The 14,875-nt window shown below is 43.6% G+C and overlaps 1 protein-coding gene across 8 annotated transcripts in view; it reads left to right on the forward strand.

Moving 5' to 3' along the window:
• huwe1 (HECT, UBA and WWE domain containing E3 ubiquitin protein ligase 1) overlaps positions 1–14,875 on the forward strand; it is a 144,938-nt gene that overhangs the window by 100,424 nt on the left and 29,639 nt on the right. For all 8 annotated transcript variants that reach the window (XM_060938489.1, XM_060938492.1, XM_060938495.1 and 5 more), the window contains 5 exons: positions 2,988–3,669; positions 5,500–5,591; positions 6,726–6,882; positions 8,483–8,615; positions 14,091–14,293. In XM_060938489.1, coding sequence (XP_060794472.1) covers positions 2,988–3,669; positions 5,500–5,591; positions 6,726–6,882; positions 8,483–8,615; positions 14,091–14,293 — 1,267 coding nt within the window. The remainder of the gene's footprint in view (positions 1–2,987; positions 3,670–5,499; positions 5,592–6,725; positions 6,883–8,482; positions 8,616–14,090; positions 14,294–14,875) is intronic.

Consider the following 14,875-nt stretch of genomic DNA (forward strand, 5'->3'; position numbering starts at 1 on the left):
ATAATTCGCCATGTCAAAACAAGCAAAACTTTCCTCCTTCTTTCAATGTGAAGAGAGGTCAGCAATTTATCTTTTTTTTTTTTTTCCATCAAAGTTGCATTTTGTGGTTTCGAAGTTAAGTTTTAGTGCCGTTTCTAGGGGTTTTTCTAGAAAAATTTAGTACGAGGGCGCTCACCATGGCGGGGGGGAATGGTGCCGGTTCCCCCCCCCCCCCCCCCCCCCCCCCCGTGAGAAGCCTTTGAAAAATTGAGGCTACAATGGGACATTCTGAGGCTATCTGAGAGGGGAAATTGTAACAAATTGTCAACATTAAAAAAGAAAAGTAATCATCTTCTGCCCCGGACAGTCTTTGGCTTTCTTCCGTTTCGTGCCGCGGGATGACATCTTTAAATGCCCAAGTGTCAACAAAAGCAACTCACAAACTACTTCTGTCGAAAGCTCCCATGCCGGTGGGTGAAAGGTCATTCAGTCTCGAGAAATCTCGCTCTACAAGTCAGCTGACCTTGTATGTAACCCATGTCAAATCTCGCGAGAGCAGCCGCGACAAGTAAACAACTAAACAACATGGCGCCTCAGTCTGGAAAACGCCAATTCGGATTGTTTTTGCACCGTCTGGCGGTGTATCTACTATGATTGGAATATTTTTGGAGTAATTATAACGTATTTGATGATCAGACACATTGTCACGTGGTGTTGCTGGGATGTTTTCATGGAGAAAAGATCATTTTGAGAAAGATTGCATGTTGTGCAGTAGCATATAAGTGCATGGCCTAAGTATGACTTGGGGTTCAAGCGGCATTTCGGTAAGGGGGCGCACGACGAGAGTAAGAGGGCGCAGCGCCCCTGTTCCCCCGTTTAGACGAAAGCCTGGTTTCTAGAACACAACATCAAGAAACAACAATAATGGAAGAGCCGGTTTCTAAGCGACCTAAAACTAGCAATGGTAATTATTTTTTGTTACATGCTGCACTCAGGCTGCCAGTCAGTGTGTGACCCCACTCGAAAAATCTTAGCTACGCCCCGATTTACGTGAGAAATTTGGTTTTCATTGGTGTGTTTAAATTTACAAATACAAACTAATGTAAACAATTGGCTTCAACTCATATAAATATGAATTGGAAATGTTTTAGTTCACTTTAGCTTCTGCAAACGCACAACTCTACTCAAAGATTGATAAACGAGGCTCAATGTCGCCAACATTGAAACCTGAAAGCTTTAGAAACTCTAAAGCTAGCCGCACACTACGCCGATTTTCAGTGTACCGAGCCAACTGAAGTCGCGAGTCAGGCGTAAAGACTAGTTTTCGATGGTACCGAGTCGACTCATCTCACAGCCGATTCGAAAAACTAATCGGGAGCCAGACTGATCGGCGAGAGTCGCTAGCAATAGCCAATCATATCTTTCGCATATAACACGTGACATTATTAAACACAATTTCTAGCGCGAGAAATACGTGTTGGTAGCACCTAATGCAGGTATACACTGTAATTCCATAGACTGAAGCTTTATCCATAGACCCAGTGGGCTGGAAAGCCACTCTGCTCAAGTTGTGTGGCTGAATTCCAAATCGCTTTAACCCCCCTATATAAGTGCACTATTTAAGGTTGGAAACAATAGCTCATGCAGCCTAGATAGTGCGCTACATATTCCATGTTGTGTCATTTGTAATTCAGCCTGTAGCATCTTCAAGTGTTGGATTGAACAGTAACTATATCCAATAGCCAATCACAAAGCTATTAAGTTGTCACGTGATATTTAGCGGAATGTTTACGATGCTTAGTTCGCATAATCTCGTTTGGTGTCGCTTCAATCGCGACTGCACTCGTCAACAGTCGTGAGTTAGTCGGGGATATGTGCGTGCCCTGTTGGGAGTCGGCTCTGAAATGGGTCGGTTCGGTACCGCGTGGATCGGCGTAGCGTGCGGCTAGCTTTACAGATCTTTACTTTTTAACAGGACTGTTTTGGGATTTTGCTGAGTTTATCTTCAACTGTCTGATATTTTTCAAAGTAATGAACTGTGTAGGTGGGAAAATCACCGCGTTTTCTAAACGCACTCCTGAAAATTACTCATTAAGTAGGGGAATTAAATTTGGTATTTTTGACATGGGGCGGCATGGTGGTGTAGTGGTTAGCGCTGTCGCCTCACAGCAAGAAGGTCCTGGGTTCGAGCCCCGTGGCCGGCGAGGGCCTTTCTGTGTGGAGTTTGCATGTTCTCCCCGTGTCCGCGTGGGTTTCCTCCGGGTGCTCCGGTTTCCCCCACAGTCCAAAGACATGCAGGTTAGGTTAACTGGTGACTCTAAATTGAGCGTAGGTGTGAATGTGAGTGTGAATGGTTGTCTGTGTCTATGTGTCGGCCCTGTGATGACCTGGCGACTTGTCCAGGGTGTACCCCGCCTTTCGCCCGTAGTCAGCTGGGATAGGCTCCAGCTTGCCTGTGACCCTGTAGAACAGGATAAAGCGGCTAGAGATAATGAGATGAGATTTTTGACATGTTAATCATTAATGTACATAAAGAAAAAGGCTTAAAAGTTATAACTTTGTTTTAGTGAAAATAAGCACTAGAATGCAGCGTTTTGCGTGTTATGTTGTTAAAATATTTTCGGGGGACGTTGCCCCCCCCCCCCCCCCCCCCCCCCCCCCATCTTAGTTTGACTTTCAAAAGTTCAGGGTTTTTTTTTTTTTTTTCTTTGCTCCACTTTCATCTCTAAACACGGTCATTGCATTCTCAAATTTTTGCAAACACACTGCTAATTGCTAAACCTTCATGAATTTTGGGACGACTTCTCATTAGAATTGTTTCTCCTTGATGTTTTGGGGTGATCTTCCCTCGGGGAACAAAAATTTAGTCCCTTGTTGATTTTTCTGTTGTAAATATAATTTGTCATGGAGGTTGGGCCTCTGTCACATTTCAGTCCTGTTTGATGTTTTGATGGCAGGCCAGATGAGCGGCGACGTGCTTGACGTTCTGGTGTTTTTGTTCTGTGCAGGTTTTCCCAAGCCATTTCACGCAGCAGCGCTGCAAGGACCCTCAGTCATCCGCTTCCTCCGAGTTGGACTCTCGGCTGTGTAGTAGTTCTGCCTCCACGGCTGGAGGAGGATGCAGATCAAGCGGTGGTAGCCAGACAAATATCTCTGGTACACCCAACACCCCATCCTCTACCCATAACTCCCTCAGCTCCTGTACAGGCACTCCACAGTCCTTAGGCATCTCCACTGACTTCTGGGACCTACTGGTCAAGCTGGACAACATGAATGTGAGTCGTAAAGGCAAGGCTTCCATGAAGACCGTGCCTCTGGGCGCGTCCGGTGAGGCCGAGGGAGCTCAGTTGAGCTTGGAGGCATCTCCGCTGGGCCAGCTGATGAACATGTTGTCGCACCCCGTAATCCGCCGCAGCTCTCTGCTCACTGAGAAGCTCCTGCGGCTGCTCTCGCTCATCTCGATCGCTCTGCCCGACAACAAGGCTACTGAGGTGCCAGCTGGCCACCCTGTGCCTCAGACACCCTCTGCTGTTTCTGCAGCTCCCACGGCTCAGGCCACTGCCGGATCAGTGAGTACGGCTGCTAGCCAGGGTGCAGCAGCAGCAGCAGGAACGGTGCCTGCATCTCAGCCAGTCTCCATCGTGACCGCAACCACGACCACAGCTACTGCAACGACAGGCACCGCAGCTGGTACGAGGGCTAATGATGTGAAATTGTACTTTCGAAAGATTCATATTTTATAAGCTGTTGATCATGATTATTTTGCATATAGCTGAAATTAGTTTTGCATCACAAGGATTCTCACGAGTCTCATTTGCAACATGAGGGGTGTTCACGCGGCACATATTTGCATCGATGCTGCACCGATGTATTTTGTTGCGATATATCTTACACCGGTGTAAATTTTGTGGAGCGTTCACACGTCACAAACCTGCTTACTAGAGAGAAGCGCATTAGCACCGGTGCAGCCCCACTTGCGTTCATACGGCAGTTTTTGCGACCGTGCTATACGATAGTAATAACGCGGAAATGAAATATGCGCATGTGTGAAAACGTACTTCCTTTTCCCGGTTGTCATGGCATCACCAAGCGCCGGGAAAACAACGTGGATGAAGACACCAGTGTTGCCAGATACTGCTGACGTTTTCCAGCCCAAAATATGTTAAAATCCGCCAAAATGCACTTAAAACCGCCCAATCTGGCAACACTGGAAGACGCGCAGTTCTGTTGTTGTTGATATTCGCCATTTTGGAAGCGCAAAATACCAGGATGCAAATTATGCAATGCCTGTATGTAATCAACTCTCGTCACGCGTAGCGAGTCTACCCCTGTAGCGTTCAGACGTCCCATTTTATATCGGTGCTGCTCCGCAAACTAGCATTTACTCCGGAGTAAATTTCTTAAACCACCTCCTGAGCAGGGTTAGATTTGCACCGGTTTAAGCAGCTTTCAGGGGCGACACCGGTAGGGATGGGAATTGATAAGATTTTTACGATTCCGATTCTGCTTAACGATTCGGTTCTTTATCGATTCTCATTTGAAAAAAGAGGAGAACAAACAGGTCGATTAGCATCAACTTTGTTTAGTTTAGGAGTGACACAGATTCACCAGTCCGAAGCGTGTCGAAAACGTGACTTTCATTTAAAAGTATCGCATGCTGTGTGCACAAATGTTTTTGCATATTACTCGTGTTCCCTCCCGACGATGTAATATCTACTTCGCAGTGGCTGCAGGTCGCCCGGTTGTCATCTTTCCTTGAAAAATGCAGCCAAACTTTTGAGCGCTTAAACCGCTTGGTTGCCATGTTTACTGCTTAGTGCATGTCGCTACGCACGTTGCGTAACTTGCGTAATATACATGACGTTAGTCGTGCCCGCTGGAATTGATAAGGGGAATCGTTAGCAAATCTGGCAAACGATTCCATGGAATTGAAACACTGGGAACCGGTTCTCAACAAGAAGCGGTTTTCGATTCCCATTCCTATACACCGGTATAACTTTGTACCGTGTGAACGCTCTACCGGGGCAGCCCCGGTGCTACACCGGAGTAAAAGTTGCCGTGTGAACACCCCTATGGTTAGTTTTATTACATTTTCTCCAGGAAAGCTACAGGAAACTTTCCTTAAAATCTGTTGAGCTTTGAATCAAAACAAAACTGCACTTTAATTGTTGTGAGCAGCGCTTGTGATGGTTCAGTGCAACCAAAATAGGACCGTAAACATTTCAATGAACAGCTTCTGAATTTAATGCCACAGAGTCGCTTAAAAACTCACTATCCTAGTTGATTTTTTTTTTTTTAGTAAAAATTTGCAACCAGTTGAAATGGGATTAATTATAGTCCTACATCAGGCTCATTTTGAGTTTTTCATTCTAAAATAACCCTGAAATTGTGTATATACACACTGAAAAGCAATCATTTAGCCATTACATCCTTTTATTTAAAAGCCTGCCAAAGTACTTTTTTGCCCAGATGTGATCTGATCTCAGGCTGATGATGTAAATATAACTGTTCTTGATGCAGGCAAACAGAAGGCTAGCGGGAGCAGCACAGACACCGACGCCAAGTTGGCCTCCACTGGACTAACAGAGAAACAGCTGCAGCTCTCTGTAGAGGTTTGTGACACTTTACGTCCACCCAGATGTACATATTTGATAGGGCTGTAACGATACACCCAACTCACGATTCGATTCATATCGCGATTTTTGACCCACGATTCAATACACCCACGATTTTTTTAAAATGTTTTTTTAAAGTAGTAAATTTGACTTATTAACATTAACTATTTAATAACAAATAATTCAGACCACTGCAGAGTGAGTAATATGTATGCAAAAATGAACAAGTGTATATCCAAAGATTGTTTAATTTCTCAAAATAATACTGTTGAGCCGGAAGCTCTGTTTTTTTTTTTTTTTTTTTTTTCGGTTCTGAAAAAGTCATTTTTCCAAATCGTGTAAATCCGTTAAGATTTTTCTTTTTTGGGGGGGTATAGGGGTGGCTCTCTCACTGTCTCACTCTCATAGGGCCAATGATTTTCTGTGATCGCGGAAAACAGATGGAAATTACGGAATTTTTATGGTGAAACATTGCTCGCGTGTCAAAATGAAACTGCCGCAGGAGGCTTCCGCCCAAGCAGACATGCCTTCAGTGTTGCCAGATATTGCTAACGTTTTCCACCCCAACATATGTTCAGAACCAGCCAAAAAGCATCTAAACCTGCCCAATCTGGCAACACTGCATGCCTTTCCGGTCAAGTGATTGATTGGCTTGTGGCACACCTAGCCAGCCAATGAGCTGCTTGTTTACAGATTCGCTCCCCGCGTCGCAACCAGAATGGTGACCGCTTAAAAGAAACGAATGCTCTGCCAGTGGCGAGTGTGGACGTTGCGTGACTCACAGAAGATTGTCGCAGGTCGGAGAAAAAACGACTTACTAATAGATATAAAAAATAAAAGTAATTTAAGTAAGTTTAAAATGTAATTTAAATAAAAAGTAAAGTATTCATAAATTGAAGTTTGGAAGCGCCTCTGTTTTTGGGCTGAGGAGAAGTTTGAAAGGGTGTATCGCGATTCTGCCTTCTTGTATCGCGACACGGATCGTGGCTCTGCGTATCGCGATTTCGATACGCATATTGTTGCAGCCCTAATATTTGACCTTCATGTCTAGATTACTAGGTTCCTCTGGCCCAGGAACAGTAGTGTGATCTAAGAGACCCCTTGTTTGTGTGTGTTTTTGTTCTTCTCCAGGTGCTGACATCCCACTCGTGTTCAGAGGAGGGCTTGGAGGACGCAGCCAACATCCTCCTGCAGCTGTCTAGAGGGGACAGCCAGACCCGAGACACCGTGCTCAGACTGCTGCTCAGCGGGGCCCGCCACCTCGGCTACACGCTCTGCAAACAAATCGGTTCGTACAGCAATGCTGTCTAACTCAGATTAAAAATAACCACTTGCACATAGGGCTGTGCGATATGGGAAAAAATGAATATCCCGATACATTTTTCTCCATTTCACGATGTACGATATATATCTCGATATATTTAAATCTCCTCTAAAGGACCCCGTGAAATCTAACTTTTACTCTTTACTGTTTTCACTACAATCCCTGCAGATTAAATAACATTCTTGGTTAACTTTACAGGTGGTTTTCAACAACACATATTTAAAATTTTCATGTTAGTGATTAATCACAATTGAATTGAAAAAAGACTATTTTTATTCAACGAAGATGTGGCACAAACTGCAGAAACAATCTTGAAAATTGCAGCAAAGGGGCAAAACAATACAGAGCTGCTCAGAGCTCAAACCAATAAAGTGCAAGCTCAACACTGAGAAAGACATTTAGCCCAAATAAGAAAAGTGCTCTTTCATTAAATTATTTAAAAAAAAATAGATCTCTAAGCTATTAACCTGACTACTGAGAACCACTGGAACATTCACAATAGAGAGAGAGATTGAGGGAGAGAAGAGAGAGATCTGCAAAACATCATTTTCCTCTTTGCACACTTTTGAACTGAATGTTTCCTGGCTCCGCCTCTCAGATGTGTAGAATTCCGGTGTTGCCTTCTCTGTAAAATGTCTGCGACCAGGCAACTCATGTTTGGGATCGAGTGTGTTTGGTAATTTTTGGAAGCCTGGTTTTTCCACTATACTAACTGGGATGATGTCTTCGGCAATGAAGTTAGTGATCGCATCCGTTATAGCTCTCCATCTCTGACTCGTTTTCTCATATGGGGGGGCTTTGGAGAACGAGGCCGCTAGGGTCATTTGTTTTGTTTAGCTCGTGGGCAAGCAGTTCAGAGTTTAAGAGACTCTTCATACTGTACCGGGTGAGTTTCAGGTGATGGAACATATTTGTAGTGCTGCTGCCTTTCGTGATGACTCTTTTTTTTTTTTGTTGTTGTTTTTTTTGCACACTTTACAAACTGGCATTTGCTGTTCCACATCCTCCTCGCGATATCCAAAAAATGCCAGTTGACTGACCCCTTACTAGTTCTTTTAGGAAGTAATTTGTCGCTGAAATTGCCAGAGCTTACACGGTAGCCTATGCAACACCAGCGATTGCACGAACTGAGTCAGCGCTGTAAACCGAAACTAGGAAATCTTCCCGCTGGCAGTGTTGCCAGATACTGCTAATGTTTTCCAGCCCAAAATATGTTCAAAACGCACTTAAAACCGCCCAATCTGGCAACACAACCGAAACTAGAAAATCTTCCCGGAAGTTCCTTTCAGCACCGAGATGTCGCCCGGGATTGGTTGGCGAGTGTGTGACGTTATTGTTTTCTTTACCGTTAGGCAGCCTCTCGCGTTACTGCCTGAGGGACAGGGAGAAAACCATCGGGAAAGGTTTTAAACAAACGCAAGTTGGAAGATGACCATAAAATAGTCGATAGTTACGATATAATAATTTTATGTATCGCGCACAGAATTTTCGCGATATATCGAGTATATTCGATATATCGCACAGCCCTACTTGCACATCATTTTTTTTGTGTGTGTGTGTTTAGGCACTTTACTGGCGGAGTTGCGGGAGTATAACCTGGAGCAGCAGAAGAGAGCACGGGGTGAGGCCCAGTCTCCAGAAGCAGCGCATGAAGATCCCTCAATTACTGCTCGCCTCAAGGGCAAGATGACCAGCAGGTGAGATGAGTAAATCTTTTTTTTTTATTGATTTGATTTTTTCTGTTTTCCCCTCAGACGCCATTCACAAAGCATTTACCCTTACTGCATTTGGTGGGGGAAAGACAGGTGTTACTTACGAGGAGTTTTGAAACGGACCAATGTCATGTATAATTTATAAACACCAGAGTACAGCTTGGGCAATAAGTCCACAGTGGAATTAGTGCAGGGGTGGGCAATTATTTTTTCCATGGGGCCACATGAAAAACAGAAAATTTAATGGAGGGCCGGACCAAAAGGCTGAACTAAATTCTGCATAATATTAATTGTATTTCTTTATATAAAGCAGTAAATAACATTGCTTTTACAAGCTGCTCAGACTGCTAAGAGTCTGGAAAAAACGAGGTTGCCTTACAAAAAATGTCATTTATTCAATCAAATTTCCCAAAACAATGGTTAACAAAATGTGAATGTTTGTACCTTTTTTTTTTTTTTTCCCCCAGTCACATTCACCCCAAAACACAATAAAGACATCACAATATTGTCTTTCTACTCCAAATATGAAGCAAGATGCATCATATTATAATAATGATGCCCACATTTGTAGTCTAATCACCTCGTTTGGTGTTTTTCATTTGGTAATGCCGACTCAAATTGTAGTCTTTGAACACGGCGATCTGCTCTCCGCAAACCAAACACGCGGCTTCATCTCTGACTTCAGTAAATAAATACTTAGCAGTCCATGTTTTGTTGAAAGCCCTGCATTCGGCATCTGCCTTTTCTTCTTTTTGCGGACGTTTTGGGGACTAAAGTCTTCTTGTGATCTGCTCGCAACAACTTCGATTCGGTTTAGGTATCAGATCTACAGATCGGCTCGGGCTCCGGCGCCTGCTGGTGACGTCACACGATGTGATTGGCTGGACCGTTTGAAGGATGACGTACAAGTTTGTGGTTGGTCTGGACAAATTACGGAAGTAGTTATCGCGGGATAAGGTTTCGTGGGATTTCATGTCGCGCGCATTGCGTTTTTGTTGAACACAACTTCAAAATAAAAGCACTGCACATTCAGTCCATGCATGAGGTAAAATTAGAAAATACGTTTATTTTGTAATTTCTAATTAACCTTACGCGGGCCGGTCAGAATGAACCAAAGGGCCGGATGCGGCCCACGGGCCGGAAAATGCCCAGGTCTGCGTTAGTGTATGGAAGAAATGTGTGGGATTGTTATTTTGATCTCACTCCTGTCCACTCCCAAAGGAAATCTGACCAATTCCAGCTGCTCCCTCAATTATTTATACGCCCGCTTCAAAGGTCCTTGCACTTTAAGGCGAAGCTTTTTAATTTCGTTGTACTCTGTACAAAAACCATAAATTCTGATATACTGGTTTACCTCGGTCGGTCTGTCCGTCCGAAACACCCTTTTTCTCAGCAACCACAAATCCTAGCCACTTGGTACCAAACTTCAGCTTGGGGTTCCATACCGTGTGTACCGTTTTCAGGTCTGTCCCACATCCACTTCCTGTTTACCGACTGAGTGTATTTATAAAACATGTACAATGCCTTGCAAAAGTATTCATACCCCTTGAACTTTCACATTTTTCCACCTTATAACCACAAACTTAAGTTTTTTTTTTTTTTATTGAGATTTTATGTGATAGACCAACACAGAGTAGCACATAATTGTGAAGTGAAACGAAGATGATAAATGGTCTTCAAAATTTTAAACAAATAAAAATCTGAAAAATGTGATGTGCATTAGTATTCAGCCCCCTGTACTCTGATGCCTCTAAATACAATCCAGTGCAATCAATTGCCTTCAGAAGTCATCTGATTAGTTAATAGAGTCCTACTGTGTGTAATTTACTCTCAGCATAAATACACTTGTTCTGTGAAGGCCTCAGTGGTTTATTAGAGAATTCTGAAGAACAAACAGCATCATGAAGACCAAAGGACTCACCAGACAGGTCAGGGATAAAGTTGTGGAGAAGTTTAAAGCAGGGTTAGGAACATCTCAAGAAGCACTGTTCAATCCATCATTCAAAAATGGAAAAAGTATGGCACAACTGCAAACCTACCAAGACATGGCCGTCCACCTAAACTGACAGAGCGAGCAAGGAGAGCACTGGTCAGAGAAGCAGCCGAGAGGCCCATGATCACTCTGGAGGAGCTGCAGAAATCCACAGCTCAGGTGGGAGAATCTGTGCACAGGACAACTATAAGTCGTACACTCCACAAATCTGGCCTTTTTGGAAGAGTGGCAAGAAGAAAGCCATTGTTGAAAGACAGGCATAAGAAGCCATGTAGGGGACACAGCAAACATGTGGAAGAAGGTGCTTTGGTCAGATGAGACCAAAGTTGAACTTTTTGGCCTAAATGCAGAGCGCGATGTGTGACGGAAAACCAACACTGCTCATCACCCTGCACACACCATCCCCACTGTGAAACATGGTGGTGGCAGCATCATGCTATGGGGATGCTTTTCTTCAGCAGGGACAGGGAAGCTGGTCAGAGTTGATGGGAAGATGGATGGAGCTAAATACAGGACAATCCTGGAAGAAAACCTGTTGGAGGCTGCAAAAGACTTGAGACTGGGAAGGAGATTCACCTTCCAGCAAGACAATGACCCTAAACATACAGCCAGAGCTACAATGGAATGGTTTAGATCAAAGAATATTCATGTGTTAGAATGGCCCAGTCAACGTCCAGACCCAAATCCCATTGAGCATCTGTGGCAAGACTTGAAAACTGCTGTTCACAGACGCTCTCCATCCAATCTGGCTGAGCTTGAGCTATTTTGCAAAGAAGAATGGGCAAAAATTTCAGTGTCTAGATGTGCAAAGCTGGTAGAGACATACTGTACCACAAAAGACTTGCAGCTGTAATTGCAGCAAAAGGTGGCTCTACAAAGTATTGACGCAGGGGGGCTGAATACTAATGCACACCACGTTTTTCAGATTTTTATTTGTTTAAAATTTTGAAGACCATTTATCATTTTCGTTTCACTTCACAATTATGTGCTACTCTGTGTTGGTCTATCACATAAAATCTCAATAAACTTTTGTGGTTGTAAGGTGGAAAAATGTGAAAAAATTCAAGGGGTATGAATACTTTTTCAAAGCACTGTAGCATGGATTTTGAGGCTATTTCAAGAAGCAAAATCATCATCTTTTGGCTGTTCCCGATTAGGGGTCGCCACAGTGGATCTTTGGTCTCCGTTGCTGCCTGTCTTCCGCATCCTTCTCGACCACAGTTGCCACTTTCATGTCCTATCACCACATCCATGTATCTCCTCTTTGGTCTTCCTTGTTTTTGTGTGCCTGGCAGCTCCATCCTCAACATTCTCCTTCCAACATGCTCTGCATCTCTTCTCAGGACTAGGGATGGCGAAAACTAAAAAAAAATCTTGACCGACCACCGAGCCTCATTAGCCGGTTAAAGTCGGTTAACCTATGAGTTTAACAGGGATGCAAACGGCGCGCCTTTTGACGGATGCTGCCTTTCTCACGGCTGAATCGTGCAGATCTGATTTTTTTTTTTTAGGGGGGGCGTTGGAGTGTCTGAATAATTTCAACGGCATTTGCTTATTTAGTAATTTTAATACGGAATTTACTCTGATGAAATTATTCAGACACTCCAACGCCGCCGCCCCCCCAAAAAAATCGGATCGCACAATTCAGCCGTGAAAAAGTCGGCATCTGCGCTTTTAGTTTGTGTGGAGAGATCTGATCTGCAATAACATGCATTGTTGGCTACAGACCGAAACATACTTTCAGAATGCACTGGCCAAGGCAGGACTAAACTCCATGTGCCTTCTAATAATAATTAAAAAAAAAAACAGAATAGTAATTTGTAAGCTAAAAAGCCTGTGTCTACACTTTTCTCTCGCCGAGTGGCAGCTGTTTTCAACTGGGGCAGGAGGGCGGGGCATGACTGAATGGGTGTTTGATTTGTCAGCTGTCTTCAACTGGGGCGGGAAGGCGGGGCATGACTGAATGGGTGTTTCTGATTTGTCAGCTGTCTTCAACTGGGCCGGAGGGCGGGACATGACTGAATGGCTGTTTCTGATTTGTCAGCTGTCTTCAACTGGGGCAAGAAGGCGGGACATGACTGAATGGCTGTTTCTGATTTGTCAGCTGTCTTCAACTGGGTCGGGAGGGCGGGACATGACTGAATGGGTGTTTCTGATTTGTCAGCTGTCGTCCTTACACCGCATGGCATGCCCCAAGCGTTTACAACACAGAATTCCAGGTTCTCCGTTCCAAAATCGGCAGCTTCAAAACGATTAATTTTATTTATTTATTTATTTATTAACCGACAACCAAAAAAAAATTAACCGGTTGACGTTGATTCGGTCAACCACCGGTCAAATGGTCATCGGTTAACATCCCTACTCAGGATGTGCCCATACCATCTCAGTCTCCTCTCTCTTAGCTTAATTCCCAAGCTCTCCACATGTGCTGTCTGTCTGATATTTCAAGAAGCAAAATGCTGTTTCAAAATGACAGTTTACCAGGATGCTATTTGAAATCCCTGAGGAGAGACACTGCTCTTTACTTACTTGTTTCAGGGTTCATTATTTGTTGAAGTCAACATTCATAATAAGCTTCCTATTCCTTCGATTGCTTGTGTTGTGATATAAGCGAGAGCGGAGGGGGAAGATATCTACACTACCGTTGAAAAGTTTGGGGTCACTTTGAAATGTCCTTATTTTTGAAAGAAAAGCACTGTTCTTTTCAATGAAGATCACTTTAAACTAATCAGAAATACACTCTATACATTGCTAATGTGCTAAATGACTATTCTAGCTGCAAATGTCTGGTTTTTGGTGCAATATCTCCATAGGTGTATAGAGGCCCATTTCCAGCAACTCTCACTCCAGTGTTCTAATGGTACAATGTGTTTGCTCATTGCCTCAGAAGGCTAATGGATGATTAGAAAACCCTTGTACAATCATGTTAGCACAGCTGAAAACAGTTGAGCTCTTTAGAGAAGCTATAAAACTGACCTTCCTTTGAGCAGATTGAGTTTCTGGAGCATCACATTTGTGGGGTCGATTAAATGCTCAAAATGGCCAGAAAAATGTCTTGACTATATTTTCTATTCATTTTACAACTTATGGTGGTAAATAAAAGTGTGACTTTTCATGGAAAACACAAAATTGTCTGGGTGACCCCAAACTTTTGAACGGTAGTGTAAGTGAGCAGTAGCTCACAGTTGATCTTGTTTTTGCCAGCAGTATGTTGTAATGAGTTTTTACTTGGTTCCATTTCCCAAAATGTAAAAAGGTTAAATTAATTTAAAGTCATTTTTTAAATTTAGTGATCCTAACCAGAATAAAGCAGTTACTGAAGATGAACGAATGCAGTTTTTTGCTGTCCCGATGCACACCCCGAAATGGGTTCATGAAAATGCTGACGTTTTCTATCTGAAATTGAGTTTGAGACCCCTTTTGGACCTCCCTGACTGTGTACACTCCTGTCAATATCCTGCTTGCAGGTTTGACGGATCGGAGAGCGTGGTGATTGTGGCTGCTCAGAAGCGCACGTTGGGTGGCCGGGAGCTCCAGTTGCCCTGCATGAGCTCACTTACCTCCAAGACCTCCACGCAGAAATTCTTCCTGCGAGTGTTACAGGTCATCATACAGCTGAGGGAGGACACGCGCCGTGCCAACAAGAAGGCCAAGCAGAATGGAAGACTGAGTGAGTGAGATTCAACGTGTTGAAAAATGAAAAACCGTCACACAGTTCAAGCCAACTAAATCTGTGACTTTTTTTTTTTTTCTCCTAATTTGGCTATTGAGTTAAATTCCGTTGTAAATAATGTTCATTTGCCAGACCCCCTTTTTAAAACAAACAAAAAACACTTATTAATCCAATGCAACTTAGAGTTGAAATGAGCAAGTTCTGGTTGTCACTTTGCTGATTGTGCACCAGTGACAGCTTGGCGATACCGGAATTCCAACATCGGAATATTCAGATTAGGGATGGCGAAAACTAAAAAAAAATCTTGACCGACCACCGAGCCTCATTAGCCGGTTAAAGTCGGTTAACCTATGAGTTTAAAATTCTAGAATTGGAATTATTAGAATCTATTCTAAATCTAACCGTGAGCATCCGCACATTCAGTCCCAGTCGCTGCCCTCCACTCTCTTTACCTTTTCTACAGCGCGAAACATTTAGTCAAACGCAGCACTGATGTCGAGGGGTTTGTATTGGAGCGGAGGACAAATGGCTCCAGCTTAAGGCCAATTTATGCTGACAACCCAGTCCTCGCAGACAGTG

This window comes from Neoarius graeffei, chromosome 13, assembly GCF_027579695.1.
Source record: "Neoarius graeffei isolate fNeoGra1 chromosome 13, fNeoGra1.pri, whole genome shotgun sequence".
NCBI lineage: Eukaryota > Metazoa > Chordata > Actinopteri > Siluriformes > Ariidae > Neoarius > Neoarius graeffei.